This window comes from Mustela nivalis (genome assembly GCF_964662115.1).
Source record: "Mustela nivalis genome assembly, chromosome: 10".
NCBI classification, from domain to species: Eukaryota; Metazoa; Chordata; class Mammalia; order Carnivora; family Mustelidae; genus Mustela; species Mustela nivalis.
Window position 1 is genome coordinate 75,546,778 of NC_139029.1, and position 19,098 is coordinate 75,565,875.

At 42.4% G+C, this 19,098-nt stretch overlaps 1 protein-coding gene across 4 annotated transcripts in view; it reads right to left on the reverse strand.

Moving 5' to 3' along the window:
* Nucleotides 1–19,098, reverse strand: part of TGFBR3 (transforming growth factor beta receptor 3) — a 197,481-nt gene that overhangs the window by 161,487 nt on the left and 16,896 nt on the right. For 3 of the 4 annotated variants that reach the window (XM_082688678.1, XM_082688677.1, XM_082688679.1), the window contains exon 2: nt 12,409–12,580. In XM_082688678.1, the coding sequence (XP_082544804.1) occupies nt 12,409–12,496 (88 nt within the window). In that variant the 5' untranslated portion in view covers nt 12,497–12,580. Of the gene's footprint in view, nt 1–12,387; nt 12,581–19,098 lie in introns of those variants that run through there. The other variant, XM_082688680.1, reaches the window with a different exon arrangement.

A 19,098-nucleotide genomic window follows, 5' to 3' on the forward strand; every position in this document is an offset into this window, starting at 1 on the left:
ATTCCTCTGGATTTTTCTGGTCCAATTTCAAAAACAGAACCACCACCACCTGGAGCTTATGGCAAGCTCCAGGGCTGCACAACCTTGCCCTCCTCTACCATGACATTGATGAAGTCTGAGAAAGCAAATCAGAAAACTTTACAAACCAGTAGTATAATAAAGCTATTTTTAAAAGACAGCTTTTCAGGCAGAGAGGTTAAATCCTCTGTGTGTCTCATCCCAGTTTTTAATACACACGGTATCAGCTCCTTAACTCTTAAAGATATTGCAGAATCCACAGCTAAAGTAATAGCTGCTCAACAAAAATCCCTAGACTCTTTGGCCAAAGTTCTTGCCAATAAGAAAGTAACTTATCGATTATCATTTCACTGAGCAAGGAGGGGTCTGTGCTATGGCCAACCCTGCTTTCTGCACCCGGATTAACACTGCTGGGGAAGGTGAAACTCAGCTACAAGAAACACTGGACAGGGGCACCTCACTGGCTCAGCTGGTAGAGCATGTGACTCCTGGCCTCGGGATTTTGAGTATGAACCCCACCTTGGGGGTACTGTTTACTTAAAAAAAAAAAAAAAATCACTGGACAAGCCACTTGGCTGACATGGAACTCCTTCAGCGGAGCCTTCCTTTGACTGATTTTGATTGGTTTGGGTCCTGGGGACCACGGCTCCAAGGTACACTCCAGACACTGGGATTACCTGGTTTCTAAGGTTCTTGACAATTGCCCCTACAGTGTTACAGTGTCTCAAGAGCTTTAAACGCATGTTCATAGCCACTAACCACCAAGCAAATTATTTCCCTATGACCAAAAAGCTAGAAAAGAAATGGAGAAAATGACCAACTTAAGGAACGTGAACCTGAAGGTGTGACCTGTGAAGGACTACCACACAGACGGTCAACAGAGTCTGTGAGAGATTCAGACTGGTAGCTGACAGTGGCTCTAGTGCCTTCAATTTTGATCCTATTTCTCAGGCTGAGAATGTGATCATGGGGAAGGAGAGGATTGTTAAAAACAAGGTGACAGGCTCAGAATGGAGTTATTTAGGCTAAATCCCACATCGCCATACTGACTGAATCACAATTTCAGCTCTCCCAGAAATAGAGCCTTACATGTCTTACATATGCCTTACAGACCCCTGCCATCCCCTAAAGTAGTGACCTTGCTACAACCTATTCACCTCTTACTGCTACAAACTTCCTTGTCCCACTTGGGCACCTAGGTGGCTCAGTTGGTTAAGCATCTGCCTATAGCTCAGGTCATGATCCCAGGGTCCTGGGATCAAGTCTCATAAGGGGTTCCCTGCTCAGTGAGGAGCCTGGTTCTCCCTCTCCCTCTGCCTGCTGCTCCCCTGCTTGTGCTGTCAAATAAATAAATAAAATCTTAAAAACAAACAAACCTCCTTGTCCCACTCTCTCCTGCCTGTCATTCTGGATAGCTCCTTGGAGCTCTTTTCTGTCTGCTGAATGGGATGTGATCTGATTCATGAAAGATTAAATAAAGGCAGTAAGATCCTTAAAATTAAGTAGTAAATACATATGGTATCAAAATGCTTCATAAGTATCAATCACAATAGGTGAAATTTTTTTTCTCCTGAAAAATGTTAATTTTTTAAAGTTCTGGCTAGGAGTCTGATAATAGGAATTAAACAGGAATCAGTGAGGAAGCCAGAGTTTAAAACTAAAATAGCAGCAGCAGCAATGAGGTGTGCCCCACTTAAAGCTAACTTTTTGAAAAACCCTTTTTAATCTCCCTCAACTCCCCCTTTTATCCAGTCATCGGGTACCATCCTTCATTATCTAGAGTCTCCTGGGCCTACCGCCTGTACCAATGTCCCCAGGCTCACTCAATCAACACAAGTCCCCTGCCTTGGTCTACTAAGTCACAAGGCAAGAAATGGGAAAAGACAAAAGAGGTACATGACAGGAAAAACGTGAAAAACTGCTTCTTTAGTAACTGTGATGACTGTGTTCAAGTGTAGCCCCAGCTAATAAAAGATGCACCTGGTTTCCACGGGTGCACCACACTTGTATCTGCAGAGCACAAGGTCTCAGACTTCATTCCCTCTAACCACTCTCCTCTCCAGCATATGACTCCCTCAGACCCAAATGAGTTTACTGAAAGTTTTTCAAGATAGCTATTTCGAACTCCCATTTACAGCAGTAAGAATTTTCCAAAAGGTATTTGCAGGTTCTAGGTTACAATTAGAGCACTGACAAAACAGACAACCTATGCGTTCAGATGTGGTCTGCAGACCAGCAGCATTGACATTATATAGACCTGTTAAAAAAATGTATAGTCTGTGACATATCAAGAACTACTAAAATGGGAGCCTGAATGGTTTAGTCTGCCTAGGGCTCAGGTCATGATCACAGGGCCTGGGACCGAGCCGCAGATCGGGCTCCCTGCTTGGCGAGCCTGCTTCTCCCTCTGCTTGTGTCCATCCTCTCTCTCTCTCTCTCTTTCTCTGTGTCAAATAAATACATAAACTATTAAAAAAAAAAAAAAAAGTAGTAGGGTGGCTACCAGTATGGTGGAGACTTAAAGTCTCCACTGGGGGCCTGTGTGAGGCTGCATATAGCCTTGCAATTTTTACTCAAGAGTGAGACAGAGGCGCTGGAGTGTTAGAGCAGCAAACTGATATGATCTGAAGAATGTTTTAACAGGATCCCTGTGGCTGCTGTTTTGAGAATAGACTGTTGGGCAAAGATGCATTTGGAGATACTGGTTGATGGCTATTGTGATAACTGAGCAAGTTGAGGGAGGCCAGGATGAGATTTTAGAAGGGAGGACCCATGGGAATGAGATGCTTATGAAATCAAGAATGATTTTGTGATTTTCACATGTTTTAGGGGAAGAAAGAATAAAGACTTCTATCTCCTATCAGTGGAACATTAGGCCATAATCTGTTAGCAAAGATCATCACTTCTACATACCAGTAAAAGCTGTACCTTAAAATAAACCATCTAAAAATCTCTCCCCTCTACGAACGACTGTTCTTGGAAAACCATGCTCTTAAAAGCCTGAACTCTCTTCCCAATTTACTTACTGTCTTGATCGCCAAGTCTCATTCTTTTCATCCCCTAGATGGTCTTTTTTTCAGAATTATGGATTTTGAGGATGTTACCACTTTTTGCAATAATGCTTCTCATAATAAAACCAATGTTTCAGAGAAATACAGTTGAGCCCATCCGTATACAGTAAATAAATGTGTTATGTGTAAACTCATTTTTATAAATTAACATATTAAGCTTGGGGTTGACAGGGCAAGTTCTTTCCTCTGAAGAAAAAGGTCCTTGCATCGAGCTTCACATCAGGCTCCGTGCCCAACAGGGAGCCTGCTTTTCCCTCTCTCTCTACCTGCCGCACCTCCTGCTTGTGTGCTCTGACAAATTAAAAAATAACTTTAAAAAAAATAAATTTTAGAGGCACCTGGGTGCCTCAGTGGGTCAAAGCCTCTGCCTTCCACAAGGGTTATAGTCCCAGGGTCCTGGGATCAAGCCCCACATTGGGCTCTCTGTTCAGCAGGGGGCCTGCTTCCTCCTCTCTCTTTGCCTGCCTCTCTGCCTACTTGTGATCTCTGTCTGTCAAATAAATAAATAAAATCTTAAAAGATAATAATAAATTTTAAAAATTAAAAAAAAAAAAGACAAGGGGAAACAATCAATGATGCTTTCCTCTAACTCACAACAAAGGGGCAAGTAGGAGTGAAGTGGCTGTGTGCCGTCAGCAAGCAGAAGCCCCGCAACAGTGCTGGCACGCGCACATGCATCCCACGGGAAACACTAGCAGAGCAAAGTGCTACAGCATCTCAGTACTTTCATGGATAGAAACAAGGGTGCAGCTCTGGAAGCCGCTATTGCGCTCTCCCTGGAGGCTGGTGCTACCCAAGCCCCCTCCCCGATGAGGAAGAAGAGTTGGGAGGAAGAATAGTTGGAAAGAAGGGAGGTGCTCACACTTGGACAGCTCTGGTCTACCATCGAGACTAGGACTAAATTATCCAGGCATAAGAGGACGAAGGGAAGCAACGCAGAGAATTTGAAGCAGTTACATTGGAACGTCTTCCTTTTGCCGTAACTACAACTTATCACTACGTAGTTGCCTTCACTGCCAAAAGAGAGAATAACTTAAAAAAAATCAATTTTCTTTTGAAGGCGTTAAGATTTTCCTCATTCCACTCTAGGTTTTGGGTTTTGGGTTTTTGGTTTTTTTAAAGACTGCTATGAGTTGGCAGATAGGGTAGGAGAACAGCTAGACCTCAGTCCCCAGAGCACCTGCTGCCTAATCTTTGGAAGGAACATTCTGAGAGCAAGTGCATTTTTAAGCCCTCTAGAATTCTGCATGATTTACAATGTCCTCTCAGAGAACAAAAATATGACTATATTGCACTTTAATATAAATCTTTTTTGGGCCACTCTGGCAGAGAATGGTTGTAAAAAAAAAAAAAAAAAAAACGTAAGTCAGCCAGGGGCTCACATGGATGCAGTGCAGTCCAGGCCAATCTTCCAAGAGGGTAAGTACTTCGAAGCCTCAATGCCTATGTCCAGGGCTGTCCCGATAGGAGGCCTCACTCTGGAACCCTTCCCAGAACACTCCCTGCTTCTACAACTTCCAAAGCCAGCACTCAAGAGCACAGAGCTCTGTCGGTGACTCAAGGTCACCCCAGAGTATAAGGGATTAGTTCTCCCAACAAAAGAGCTGAGATAGCCTCATTCTCTATACCCACGATGCGTGAAAAGTATATGCTTCGAGCCATCGATAGCCACAGACAGCTCTGTGCTGGTGCCAATGTCGATCAGCATTCATAAAACAGACCATCACCGGTACCCTAAAATCACCAAGATAAATCAGGGATCCAAAAAGCAGCATGGCAAAGATACAGTCTAGGATAAGGCTGCAGAGGAGAGAGACACCTGGCATCCATTCACTTGTCTGACATCACATCTATGTACAATCTTACTCATGTTCTTGGTGAACATCTTGCTTATGCTGTGCACAGCTGGTTACCCAGCTATCTGCTAGGAAACTGCCTTTGCAAATGAAAGAAAAAAAAACCTTATTAGACATCATATCCCACTCCACCCTCCCCTTCTAACCCCCCAACCCTCACACACACACACCCAAGTCCATGCAGGGCAAGGGACTCTGAGAAGCAAACTTTTTCTTGACGACTGCTACATGTCCCAACTGTGTGTAGGCGAGGACATGCATGTTGGCTCGCTTCCTGTTTCTAGGCAAAAACACAGAGCAGGGAGGGACCTCATCATGCCTGGGTGTGCATGCTCTCCCCAAAAAGAACACAGCATAAAATTCAGGCCACTCTATCCGCTCTGGGTCTTTGAATACAGTTCTTTACTCTGTAAGATAAATAGAAAGTTGGCACAGTTGGGAAAGCACACACAGATAGCTCTGTGCTGGTGGAAATGTTGATCAGTGTTTATAAAACAGACCATCGCTGGTGCCCTAAAATAACCCAAATAAATCAGGGATCCAAAAAGCAGTGTGGCAATGACACAGTCTAGGACGAGGACGCAAAGGAGAGAACCTGGAGTCTGTTCACTTGTCTGACATCGAATCTGTGTACGATCTTACTCATGCTCTTAGTGAGTATTTTGCTTATGCTTGCTCCACACAGCTGGTTACCCAGCTGACATCACTGATATCTTGTCCCTCTGTATCCAAGAGAGCAGTTACATACAAAAGTGGTTACAGTAACAACCTAAAAATTTAGTAAGCACAGACCCAATCAACTAGCTGGACCCTGAGACCCAGTATTGGCAAGAGAAGGCCTTGGTCGGATTTGCTCTGAATCTTCGAGTCTATCCCTCCTCCAGCCTTTATGTTCCCTGGTGGCCGTCACCACTGGCACTGTCCCTGTCTTCCTGCCGTTATGAAACATGGCCTTCGATCACTCGGTTGGCAGAGAGGAGAAAACCAAGAAAGAACCGCCTCTGCAAACCTCAGGCCATTAGTCACAAGTCCAAGAGAAAGATTCCTCTTTCCTTTAGGGCAGCCTTACAGGAGGGGCAAGCAGCACTCTGCAAGTACTGTATGTATGACTGAATATAAATGACCACTTCAACTTTGATCAAAATTGGTCTGTCTCTCATTATAGATTACATTTTTCTTCTCTAAGGCTCAGGTCCCTCTAGCACATTACCGTTAGCAGGAGTGGTGGAAGCAGTAATAATTATGAACCATGATAATGACAATCACCTACCTCCTCAGCCTTCCGTAAAGGTTAGATGAATGGACAGGTGTCAAGTATCCAGCAAAGTACCTGGCTAGCACAGTTTCAGGAGGTACTAAGGGAACCCCACAGCAGAAAGACCCTGAGCCTTGTTGGTGCAGTCTGTCTGCACAAGGGTGTTGGATTCTGATTTGACAGACACTTAACCTATCTTTCTAAATTACTTCCTCTGAGTCCCATTACCCCCATTCTGGAAATGACGAAAACAATACCTGCCTCCTGCCACGGCTGCCAGCTTGTCCCATGCCAAACCAAGTATTAACTGGCTGGTAGCTCTGCTTTTGTCTCCTGGACACAAAGAATTCCGAGCTTTCTTAGCAGGAAAATAGCTCCAACTAAAAGCATCTCTATTTTCCTGGGGACTATACTTGGAAATCCAGGTACACTTGGGAGAGATAAAAAGAAACGTGTTTGCTCAATAGAAATGTGTGTGCAGGTTGTGGGCAAGCCTCCAAAAAGATGAAGCTAGGCACGGAATGGCAACGATGGAATGAGGCCAACGGCCACCCCGCCCACACCCCACCAGCACTGAGGCTGCAGAGCTCACCTCAGAAGCACCTCTTGGACCTGGCCCGAGGGGACAGCGGACTGCAGGCAAGTCCATCCCTTCTGACTACATCGATTTCCTTGAATTCTCTGCATGTGCCTCTTTTTCTCGTTATTAGGGATCCTGGAAACACAGCCTTACCTAACTCTGGCAAGCCTCAGAGGCAGAAGTTATTATTTTTTAAAGATGTGTTGCCAAACAACTTTTAAAGTGAAAACTTAGTGAGCTTTAAGCCCACAGGAGCATTTATAATTTTAAACTTCCCACTTTTCTTAGATAGATTATAGGTCTTTTCTTTTTTTTTAAGTCTTAATTATTTCGAAAGACAGAAAGAGAGAGAGCAAACAAGCAGAGGGAAGGGCAGAGCGAGAGAGAGGATCTCAAGCAGACCCCACCCCCAGCGGGAAGCCCTACACAGGGCTCCATCTCACAATCCCAAGATCATGATCTGAGCGAAAATCAAGAGTCAGACACTCAACTGACTGAGCCACCCAAGCGCCCTGTGAGATTACAGGATTTAAGACCAGGTGCCAAAAAGCTAAGATAATTTCTAACCAGGAGGCATCATGGTCCTTACCAAGAGCAGGACCCTCCCCACCCACACATTATCTAGTAACCCAGGGGGAAAAAAAGAGGGCAGAACAAGTAGGGGTTTTTGGGCGCCTGGGTGGCTCAGTGGGTTAAGCTGCTGCCTTCGGCTCAGGTCATGATCTCAGAGTCCTGGGATCGAGTCCCGCATCGGGCTCTCTGCTCAGCGGAGAGCCTGCTTCCCTCTTGCTCTCTCTGCCTGCCTATCCATCTACTTGTGATTTCTCTCTGTCAAATAAATAAATAAAATCTTTAAAAAAAAAAAAAAATTAAAAAAAAAAACCAAGTAGGGGTTTTGTCGAAGCAACCTCTAACCCTGGGATGTGGCTTGCTGACCCCTGCCTCCTTCACCCTCAACCACAAGTGCAGAAGGGAAGGCTTTCACTAAAGACCCAGCCAAATCCATGGGAATAGAACACGTCTACTGTCCTAACTCAAGTTAACTGTATATGCTGTGCTGTCCTTTGCCCTCTCCAGCTACATATCTAAAGGAGGCCTTTTATGTAGCCTTCACCCCTTCTGCCACCAAGAACCCTACAATAGAGCTTCGCAGTCATGTCAGTGAAGGAAGAATGCAAATAAAGAAGACCCATTACTTAAGGTCCTTCCAGTCTGACAACTTACACGTGTCTCTTCTAAGGTGGAAGAAGTTGAATCCGGTTCCAGAAAGACTTACTGGTGAAGGACTTCAGTCATTCCACACTGAGGGTCTCCTACGTAGAGGCTCCAGCAGAGTGGCAGATATGCTGGCCTCTAGAGCCAGACTGCCTGAGTTCAAGTCCAGCTCTGTCTCTTATTTTATGGGACTTCATACAATTTTTTAAACTGAGTCTGTTTCCTTGTGTGTAAAAAGCAAATTACAATAATATTAACACCCACCTCAGAGGGCTGTCTTATAAAAACAAAAGAAGCTAGCTGGGAGAGAACAAGCCCTTGATAAATTGTTGGCTGATATGCCAAGCAGTGTTGTCTCGAAACTAAAGAAGCTATATTCTCAGCCTCACTTTTTGAGGCCACAGTTTCGATTCTAAGATTAAACAGTATATGCCTTTGGCTACATGGGAATGGAAGAAAAATTGAGACCTCAAAACGAAATCCACAAGTCTCACTCTGATCTTTACGGCCCTCTGCAACCTACTTCCATCCTTCCTTCCAAACAGACCTCGTGATAGGTTCCTGTACCAATTCTCCAGGTCATTCATCCTTTAAAAAACACATCAAGCACCTACATGCCACATACTGTGCACTAGGCATGTTCTGCCATCTGGTCAACCAGCCTTTGCCTTTCTAGATGGTCTTTGCCTGGCTGGCCTTCAGAACAGAGCTCAAGATCAAGCCCATCTACAAAGTCCTCCTTAGCTACTCCAACCCACCAAGGCTTCTCCTTTTGACCTCTCTGAGGTCTTTTGGCTTTTATTTGGTATTCACCATACATTGATTATTTTGTTACACGGTTATATTTTACATGCCTACCTAATGCACAAGTGATTCAAAGAAAGGGAGGAGTCTTACATTTCTCTGTATAACCCTGACTGATTAGTACTGTGCTTTGCACTTAGAGGGACTCAGCAAATTAGTGATTTACTTGTGGTTTCAAGATGACACAGAGAGCCCACAGCAAATACATTATCATTCATTTTAAACACCCTTCTGATCAATACTTTCTCCCTTCATAGTGTAGAGACTTAAAGGCTCAATCATCAGGCCTAGATTCAGTAGCTACATGGTTAAATCTGCCATTTAGCCATGTGACTGTGAAGAAGTTACTTAACCTGTCTGTATTCAGTTTCCTCATCTATGAACTGAGGGTAAACAGAGTACCTACACTTCTTAGGAGAGTTATAAGGATAAAGTGAGGTAATACATATAACGTACTTTCAACAGGACCTGGTACACAGTAATTAATTACTCTATAAAAATTCATTATTATTATTATTATTATTATTATTACTATTTTCCTGAAGTTCAACTCAACCAGAATGCTCCAAAAAGCATTTTGTAAAATATGCTGAGCCCTATATGGAAAGCTACTGGATTCAGTATACACAAAACATTTCTTCCTTCTTAGTTAGCCAACAGGTTGTTCAGAAAAGCATCTCTTGGGCACCTGGGTGGATCAGCTGGTTAAATATCCAATTATGGATCTCATCTTAGGTCACGATCTCGGGGCCATGAGTTCACACTGGGCTCTACAATGACCATGGAACCTACTTAAAAAAAAAAAATGGCATCTCTCATTCTATTCACATAGATGTGTTAGTTTGTGAAAATTACTGAGCTATACACTTTCATGTGTATGTTTCTCTACATAAACTGTATTTCAATAAAAATTTAGCATTAAAAAAGGCATCTCTACCTCTACCATTAATCAGTTCCCTCAGATTGCTGCTACAAAATTGGTAATTCTACTGTATCCTCAATTTTACCATAATTCTCAGCAAAATTTTGACGATATATAACCAAAAAAATATTTTACCCATGGCTGAAAGAGGAAGGAAGGTCTTAACCAATTCACTATCTAATACATCAAGGCTATACAGAGTCATCAAATTCACCACTTTCCCGTGAAGTATCTTCTTCAGTTATGTTTTTTTAGTCCTAGGCATCAATGAAAGCAGAAAATTCTGCCTTAAACTCACCAAGTATGGTAATACTTCTTGACATCAAAATAGCACATTTTTCCATCAAGCCATTTCTCTTTCTCTCTCTCTTTTTTTTTTCTACAACTTTCATTGAGTTTTGGTTTTTTTTAAAGACTTTATTTGTCAGAGAGAGAGAGAGAGAGAGAGCGGACAAGCAGGGGTAGCAACAGGCAGAGGGAGAAGCAGGATCCCTGCTGAGCAAGAAGCCCAATATAGGACTTGATCCCAGGACCCTGGGATCATGGCCTAAACTGAAAGCAGACACTTAACTGACTGAGCCACCCAGACGTCCCTTTTCAATGAGATTTTAATTAAGATCAGTTTTAATGCAAAGGCTAAGAGAAAATAATAACTCTTCAATCCTGAGACAAAACGAAACTGCTGACAGAGTGGGCAATTCAAATTCACACTGGCATTTAAAAAAAGAAAACTACCAACTTTCTCTCAAGATATTTCTTTCTTTTTTTAAAAAAAGATTTTATTTATTTGACAGGCAGAGATCACAAGCAGGCAGAGAGACAGGCAGAGAGAGAGGAGGAAGCAAGCTCCCTGCTGAGCAGAGAGCCCAATGTGGGGCTCGATCCCAGGACTCTGAGACGATGACCTGAGCCAAAGGCAGAGGTTTAACCCCCTGAGCCACCCAGACGCCCTCTCAAGATACTTCTAATGAAAAGGGGACATTCTGCTGTCCAACCTCATAAACCAAGTTCTGCAAACTGACTTGCACTCAGCCTGTGCCTACAAATGACTCCTGGTCTGAGTTTACTGGAGGCTTCACCACTTCTTTTTTTATATTTTATTTATTTATTTGAGAGAGAGAGAGCATGAGCTGGGGGAGAGGCAAAGACAGAGGCAGAGAAAGAAGAAGACTCCCCACTGAGCAGGGAGCCCACCGAGGAGCTCGATCCCAAGACCCTGAGAGCATGACCTGAGCCGAAGGCAGACGCTTAACCAACTGAGCCACCCAGGTGCCTCAGCCTGTACCACTTCTTACTGGCTTCTTCATACAGCGCACAGGTGAAGAGCACAGACCTAAAATCTGACTCCTCCACTTGCCACATGACACTGTGCACATCACCTCCCCTCATCATCTGTCAAATGGAAAAAATAAGCCTACCTCAGAGCTGTAATTAAGGGAGCTCATGAAATAAGAATATCCTTATTCGTTGTTAGATTCTGTAATTGTTTAGTCCAGTGCCTGGTTGTGGTCCACATGCAACAAATGGCAATTATTATCATCACTATCATCTCATCTGTATGTGAATTCAATAGCCAAAATCAAAACCAAGAGGCTAATCATTTTTCAAGTATGTTTCTTGTTGAGACCAGCCAGTTTACAGAACTGGTCCAACAAATTCTTTCATGTAGCTCATTACACAACAGACACAAAGCAAATTACCACAAAATTGACCAAATTAAGCTTCCAAATTCATTAAGTAACCCTGACTGGGAACTCTAAGATGATGATGTGGGGATCTGATACTCTTACTTAAGCAACAATGTTCCAACCAGGTCTTTCACTTCTAATCTCTGATCTCATACTCTGATGGCCTCCAGGAAGCACAGTTCTGCACTTTTTAAAAAAATTACAGGGGCGCCTGGGTGGCTCAGTCTGCTAAGCATCTGCCTTTGACTTGGGACATGATCCCGGAGTCCTGGGTTTGAACCCCACATCAGCTCCGTGTTCAGCAGGGAGCATGTTTCTCCTTCTCCCACTGCCTGCTGCTCCCCCTGCTTGTGCTCAATCTCTGTACATAATAAACAAATACAACCTTTTTAAAAATAAAAAAATAAAATGACATATTAAAATACCTAAATAGGCAAAATTAATACTTTTTGGGCGCCTAGGTGGCTCAGTGGGTCAAAACCTCTGCCATCGGCTCAGGTCATGATCCCAGGGTCCTGGGATCGAGCCCCACATCAGGCTCTCTGCTTGGCAGGGAGCCTACTTTCCCCCTCCCCCGCTCTCTGCCTGCCTCTCTGCCTACTTGTGATCTCTGTCAAATAAATAAATAAATAAAATATTTTTTTAAAAAAAGCTTTCATGAAATTCTTACTTAGGACAAGAAAATAAATGTAATCTATGCATGGAACAAAATTAAGTGGGATGACGCATCAGCATGTTTCTCTCTACCCATCTCAGCACTGAGATTTAGTTGGGCATCCATGTCACTGACATTAGAATGTGTAGCACTGGTCTAGTAAAATGTAACGTAGGCACTCATACTATGTAATTGGTAGTCAAATATTTTATTTCTCAGAAGGACATAAATACTCACGATTCATATAAACATCCCATTTCCTAAATTTTTCCAAACTGAAGATTCTGAAGAAAAATGTATCGGAAAGAATATAACAAATGTACAAACTATATTCTTCAACTCACCTATAGCCGCCACACAACAACTCATCAGGGCAAACACGACCATCACATAATGAGAAGGCATTTTTATCTCTCCACAAGCGTGCCCCATTCAGTCACCTCGGCTTCAGACTGTAGATAGTCTTGGCAAATCGGAAGTGGCCTTAAAAATCCTCCTCTTCAATTTTCAAATTGCCTGTAAAAATAAACATATTTCAAGAAGAAAACTTAATGCAGAAACTGCTTTTCAAAAACACACATCAAAGTGAAACAAAGAATTTCTGCAAAGTGTAAGAGACATTTATTTTACAAACACCCCAGTAAGCTGATGTGGGGGTGCTAATCACCTAATGAAGATTTTTAAAGAAAAGACTTTTGTAAAGAAGTGCTTAGTTTTTTTTTTTGTTTTTTTTTTTTTTTAAGATTTTATTTATTTGACAGAGAGATCACAAGTAGGCAGAGAGGCAGGAGAGAGGAAGGGAAGCAGGCTCCCTGCTGAGCAGAGAGCCCGATGCGGGACTCGATCCCAGGACCCTGAGATCATGACCTGAACCGAAGGCAGCGGCTTAACCCACTGAGCCACCCAGGTGCCCCGTGAAGTGCTTAGTTTTGACACTTTAAATCTTTGCTTTTACATAAAATTTTCAGGAAGACAGAAGAAAATCAAGGTTCACCTATAATACAACATCACCAGTTATGTTATGGCACCAAAGTAATTAATGATGCTTGACATGTGAACTTCCTCAGGTCAACAAGGAAACACAACTCTGACCAGAGACTCAATCTCTGACAGATGTGATGAGTCATCACAACATTCAAACCAAAATACGTTTAGAATCAATGTGAAAAATAAAGAACCATGGAAAGTAAAGCTCTCGTTTCAACTGTTTGCCAACATTGTAACAGGAGACAGGTCTTCCCTGTCTCTCAGTTCCATCCGAGACTCTGGTTACTGGACTATAGGATGCAGAGGTACCTTCTAACCTCATGCTATCCAGAGCCTTGAATGACAAGTTTTATTGTCATTTGCTTAACTTGAATATCCCTCCTGTGGTCCTAGACACACCAAATATATTTTCCAGCCCTATATCCCTGAGCCTGGCACAACCCACAGAAATTATCCAATTCAACAAAACATTTCTTGAGCATCCAGAATGTTCCAAGCACTGTGTAAAGGCATGATTCCTTCTTACCAGAATAGAAGTTATCTAGCAACTGGCTAAAAGCACAAAGACCCGTCTCATCTGTGTGCTGAACAAGGCAAGATCATGGAGTTTCCAGGAACCATCTCAAATAGCTGGAGACTACAGCTTTGGGACTCTCACCCAGAAACACTGTCTACAGAACTAGCTTGCTACCTTCAGAGACAAAGCCAACTGGGGTACTTGCAGATGCAGTGCAAAAATATAAAAAACAATGGCAAAATTAGTTTCTAATTAAATGGTCTTAGTTCACTGCATCAAGTGTTAAGGAAAAGATACTTAAAATGGCTCTTTTCACAGGGTGCCTTGCATGGCTCAATGGTTCAATGTCCAACTCTAGATTTCAACTCAGGACATGATCTCAGGGCTACGGATGGAGCCCTGCACTGGGCTCCACACTGAGCATGGAGCCTGCTTAAGAGTCTCTCTCCCTTTCTCTCTGCCCTGACCCCCTTCCCGCTCTAAAAAAAAAATTTTTTTTAAAGGGCTCTTTTCAATAGTACACTAATTGCCTCTAAGAAGGGAAAGAGGACAACTGGGGGAGACTGGTGGGAAGGCACAGGAACCTTGTCACTGATTCCCATTTGAGTTTTCTACTATGTTGGGGTTTTGTAAGACCCAGAAATAATAATAAAGTTCTAACATCCAAAATAATTTTTTATATATGCTTTGAAACTGAATTATCATATACACACGAGGTACTGCTAGTCAGTCTTGATGTACGACAGTGATTAAAAGCCTAGCATGAACAGAAAATGAATTACGATGGCAGTTAAGATTCTGCCTAGGTATGAATCCACTCTGCCACCTACCAAGTGGTTATGCTGGGCAGACGATTCTACATGCGAAATCTACTGTATGGGCCACTGTGTGCAAGGACTGTATTATCTCGCACGCACGTGTTTGTTTATGGGTGTATAAAGCTTCAGTGCAGAAAATATAATAAGCAATCAATAAACATTACTTGTCCATTCCTTCTGAGGTATATTTATACCAACAAAATGGAGAAATTAGGGTGTGGTTATTTATGTAATCCTAAACTACTATAAAGTCAGTTCAATCTTTTGTTTACTAAAAAATGAATACTTCAACAGACACAAAAAGGAGGTGAGCTCAAGAGTGGAATCACAAAAAGAACAAAATTGCCAGGTAACTAGAGGCACATGTCATTAATGGCACAGTGGTGCCTTGTCTCAAAAACTGTCTAATTAGGTAATTTCGGAAATGATGAAATTGACTTCAATCATCCCTCTAAGTCCAACACTGCTGTCACCGTAATTTCAGATCAACTCAAATGAAATAGAAGTCTCCTCTGTGAACTTAAAAAGTCAATGACAGCAGGGCTGTCAGTTGGGCATCTGACTCTTGTTTCAGCTCAGGTCATGATCTTAGGGTTGAGACTAAGCCCTGCATTAGGCTGCTTGAAAGATTCTCTCTCTCTTCCTTTCCCTCCCGCTCTGCCCTTTCTCCCACTCATGCTTTCTCGCTCTCCCTCTCTTTCTCTCAAATAAATGAAGTCTTTAAAAAAAAAAAAAGTCAATGAGAGCAAAGAGAATTTGACCTTATTTTTCCCCTTCAAAAAATTAAATTTCCTGAATGGGTAGATAAGGAAAACGCTCTCCAAAAGAATATGCTATTTCAGCAAATGCTAAGAGCAATTTTCATAAAGCAAAACCCTGAAAGGAGATCTCAGAAGAAGATGGCTTCCCAAAGGATTTTTATGGAGCACATAAACTATAACCAGCACGAGGCTTGTGGGAATATTTAATGAGTTTATGTCCCCCGCTGCCCACAGCTGCAGAGGGTCTGTGGGACTGTGAGCATTAAATCCAGGGGCTTAAACCAGGTCTGAATGAACCTGTGGAAAGAAAGGCAAAAAGTTCTATTAAAAATATAGACTGCAAATTGCTGACAAGAATATTGGGCAATTATTAAAATGCAGCAATTACAGATACAAGAGAGCCAAGCTAAACAGTTTGATGCCCAAAGGCAAACCACAGCAAGTTTATGCCGGATCTTAAAACATCTCTGAGGAAGTCCAAGACAAGTTGAAACTACGCACTGCTGCTTCTAACAAAGAGGGAGTTTTTCTTCTTTTAGCTTAAAAGTCCCTCCGTAATGTCACTTGTTCAAAAAGAAAATAAACTGCACAGAGTTTTTGTCTAATCTTCTCAATGTGGTGACAGGATCTTAAGGCAGAGGAGAATAAAAAAGGGAGCATGTCATTCCCATTCTGCGGAACTCTGATTCTGGCCAAGACTTGCACACATCAGCACCTCAACGTACAACCTAGGGATCAGCTCCCCAACGCAAAGGATGCTGGATGATCAAGGCTCCCAGAAAGCTGTAGATATGAAATATAACCCGAGGAAATACAAACTCCTCTTTTCTTTCTATCAGGTTATATCACATTCAATTTGCAAAGGGCAGGGACTCCCCAACCGAAGTTTCTAAACCCAATGAATATCTCTGGACCTTATAAACTAAATGCTTCCTTTAGAAATATAAATAAGGTACTCCGTGATCTTGAAAGAACAATTTCAGGTCCACTGTGCAAGTCAGTTTGTCCACACTGCAAAGCAATGCGTTCCGTATAAAGGGTACCAGTACTTTCAGTATCTACAAATGAGCAGAAAAAAATTCCGAGAGCTTAATAGACGTAAAATGTATATGCACACACACACACGCACACACAAATGTGATCTGAATTCTTCTAATTTCAGAGCTCCTCTATGTCTATTTCTGAGGCCATGACACGGAGTGTGCTGCCCCACATTCCCTAGTGATCCAATAATATGCACAGGTAAGAGCAGGATTAGCTGGAAAATCCCTCCCCAAATGAAATCCATCATGGGTTACACCAGTATTCAAAAGAAGCTGGTTGGGAACAGCATTCCCTGGGTTGATCGGAATGTTTTTTTTAGAAAAGCATAACTTTCTCTTAGAGGAAAAACGTGGTAAAATGATGTCTGGCAATAGGCTAAAAGCCAGCAAGAGAAATTACTAACTTCCTCTTACATGTCTAACACAGCTGGCTATATACATGAGATTATTTAAGATCAGAACTTACAATGAACTTGGAGGGGATCAATTTCTCAATTAAAGGAGCTGGCATGCTAGAGGTAAGTAACAGCTTTTAAAGCTGGAAGAGATCAACATGAGTTCATTGACAAGAAGCACCCAAACTCCCAGCCCCACGCTTGCCCAGGGTAACACGGCAATGCCGAGATTAGAAACTAGGTCTTCCCCTGACAGGTTCTCCCTCCCAGAACCAGGTCCGTCACCACAAACAAGGAACCATCTTCTCCCTCGCAATTCTCAATCTCTGAAAACAGAATAGTTTTTCCAAGAGAGGGAAGCCTGCCGGGGCTGCCACTGGGCGAAGGGACTTCCAGGTTGACATATACCCTCTGTACAAATTGCTACTGATCACGCAGTGTGACTTGACTTCAGGACTCTAGGTGGCAACTTTAACAAATCAAGAATCCTTGGTAATGCTGTGTGACTCCAAGTTCTCTGAAAACTGCAAAAGTCAAGATGAAGCACAAGCCTGTGCACTGTCATATCTTCACACCAAGACTATTCAGGAAAATATTCAATAAATTTGAAGATCTTCAAGACAGGGATATATTGAGTGGAATAAAAAAAAAAATTATCATTCCCTAAACTCAGATGGTAAATAAACACCTGAGTTTCTGGTACCTTAAACATGACATTATTTTTTAACAGATCATTAAGTTTCCTGTCTGACGTGTAAGTGAATTTGGGAGAGAGAAATATACTGTGAAGTCTGCAAACGGTTAAATAAAAGCTGGGAGAGGAACAGTTCTGATGGTTATTCAACATGTTATTCAGGGGATTCAGAAATGAGGCAGGATGGATGACATCAGTATCTAGCTTGGCAGCCTGTAAAAAGGGGTTTACAGGATGTAGAAGAGATACTGTTGTTTGTCTAATGACATTTGGATGCCCTTCGAGACCTGTACACAGAAAAAGCAAAGCCACCTTATTGAATCACAACAGCAATTCTCAGATTTCTCTACTATAAAGAGAAACTGGTAACTCCAAATCCCCATTTTCAGACAGATCTGGCACACGGGGAAAAGTCCTGGGCTTGGATAAGAAATCTTTGGCATCTAGTCACGTCGGTGGCGCAGTCAGTTAAGCATCCAACTGTTGGTTTCAGTTCAGGTCGTGATCTCAGAGTCATGAGATTGAGCCCCGTGTCAGGGTCCACGCTCAGCTTCATGCTCAGCTGGGCGCGTGCTTAAGTTTTTCTCTCCCTCCCCTGCCTCACTCTCTCCAAAATGAGTTAACTCTCTAAAAAAATAAAAGTAAAATAAAAACATTTTAAAAAAATCTTTAGAATCGCATTCACACTCAATAGTCAACAAATATTGACCACTATAAACCAGGCACTGTTGAAGATGCCAAGGATACAGCAGTGAAAAAAAGGAGCCAAAAACTCTGCCTTCATGGAGCTTGTATTCTAATAGAAGTAACACCATTTGGTACATTAGGCAAGATATTTAATTTCCTGAGCTTCATTTCCCCCTTCATTAAGTCTTTAGTCATTGTTTACTCTATGCCAGGCAACGGGAAGATAATGGCCAAGCAAAGAGGTATGTTCTTTGTCCTCATGGCGTTAAAGTCTGGTGAAATAAATCGACCAATACTCACAAATCTGTAATCAGATGCTGTAAGAAGAGCTCTAGAGGAAAAGTACCCACAACCTGAAAGATTAAGTAAAGGTTTAAAAGGGTGAGGGATGACATTACAGGTAGAAGAACCATTACAGTTCCCTGATGCTGGAGGGAGCAAGGCGGTAAACCTGAAATGAAAAGGAGAGGAATAAAGTTTAAGAAAGGGTTTAAGCAGGGAGGTGGTGGGATCTACTGGGTTAAGATTTCCCCAGGACAGGGGCACCGGGCTGGCTCATGTGGCAGAGCTGCGACTCTTGATCTTAGGATCATGAGTTCAAGCCCCATGTTGGACATAGACCGTACTTTAAAAAAAAATTTTTTTTTCTTGGTACAAGCCCTATGGAAAACAGTACAGAGATTCCTCAAAAAATTAAAAATACAACTACCATATGCTCTAGCAACTCCACTTCTGGGTATATAGCCAAAGGAAATAAAATCACTATGCTGAAGAGATACCTGCACCCCTATGTTCCAGCCAAGACCTGAAAATAAACTAAATGTCCATCAAAAGATAAATGGATAAAGGAAATACAGTATATATACACAATAGAATACTACTCAGCCACACACACACAGAGGAAATCCTGCGTTTGTAACAACATGGATGGACCCCATGGACAGTATGTTAAGTGAAATAAGTCAAACAGAGAAAGACAGATAGTATATGAGCTCACTTGTATGTAGAATCTAAAAAGCCAAACTCATAGAAACGGGACAAGGGTGCCTGGGTGGCTCAGTCAGTCAAACATCTGACTCTTGATCTCAGCTCTGGTCTTGATCTCAGGGTCGTGAGTTCAAAACCCATAATG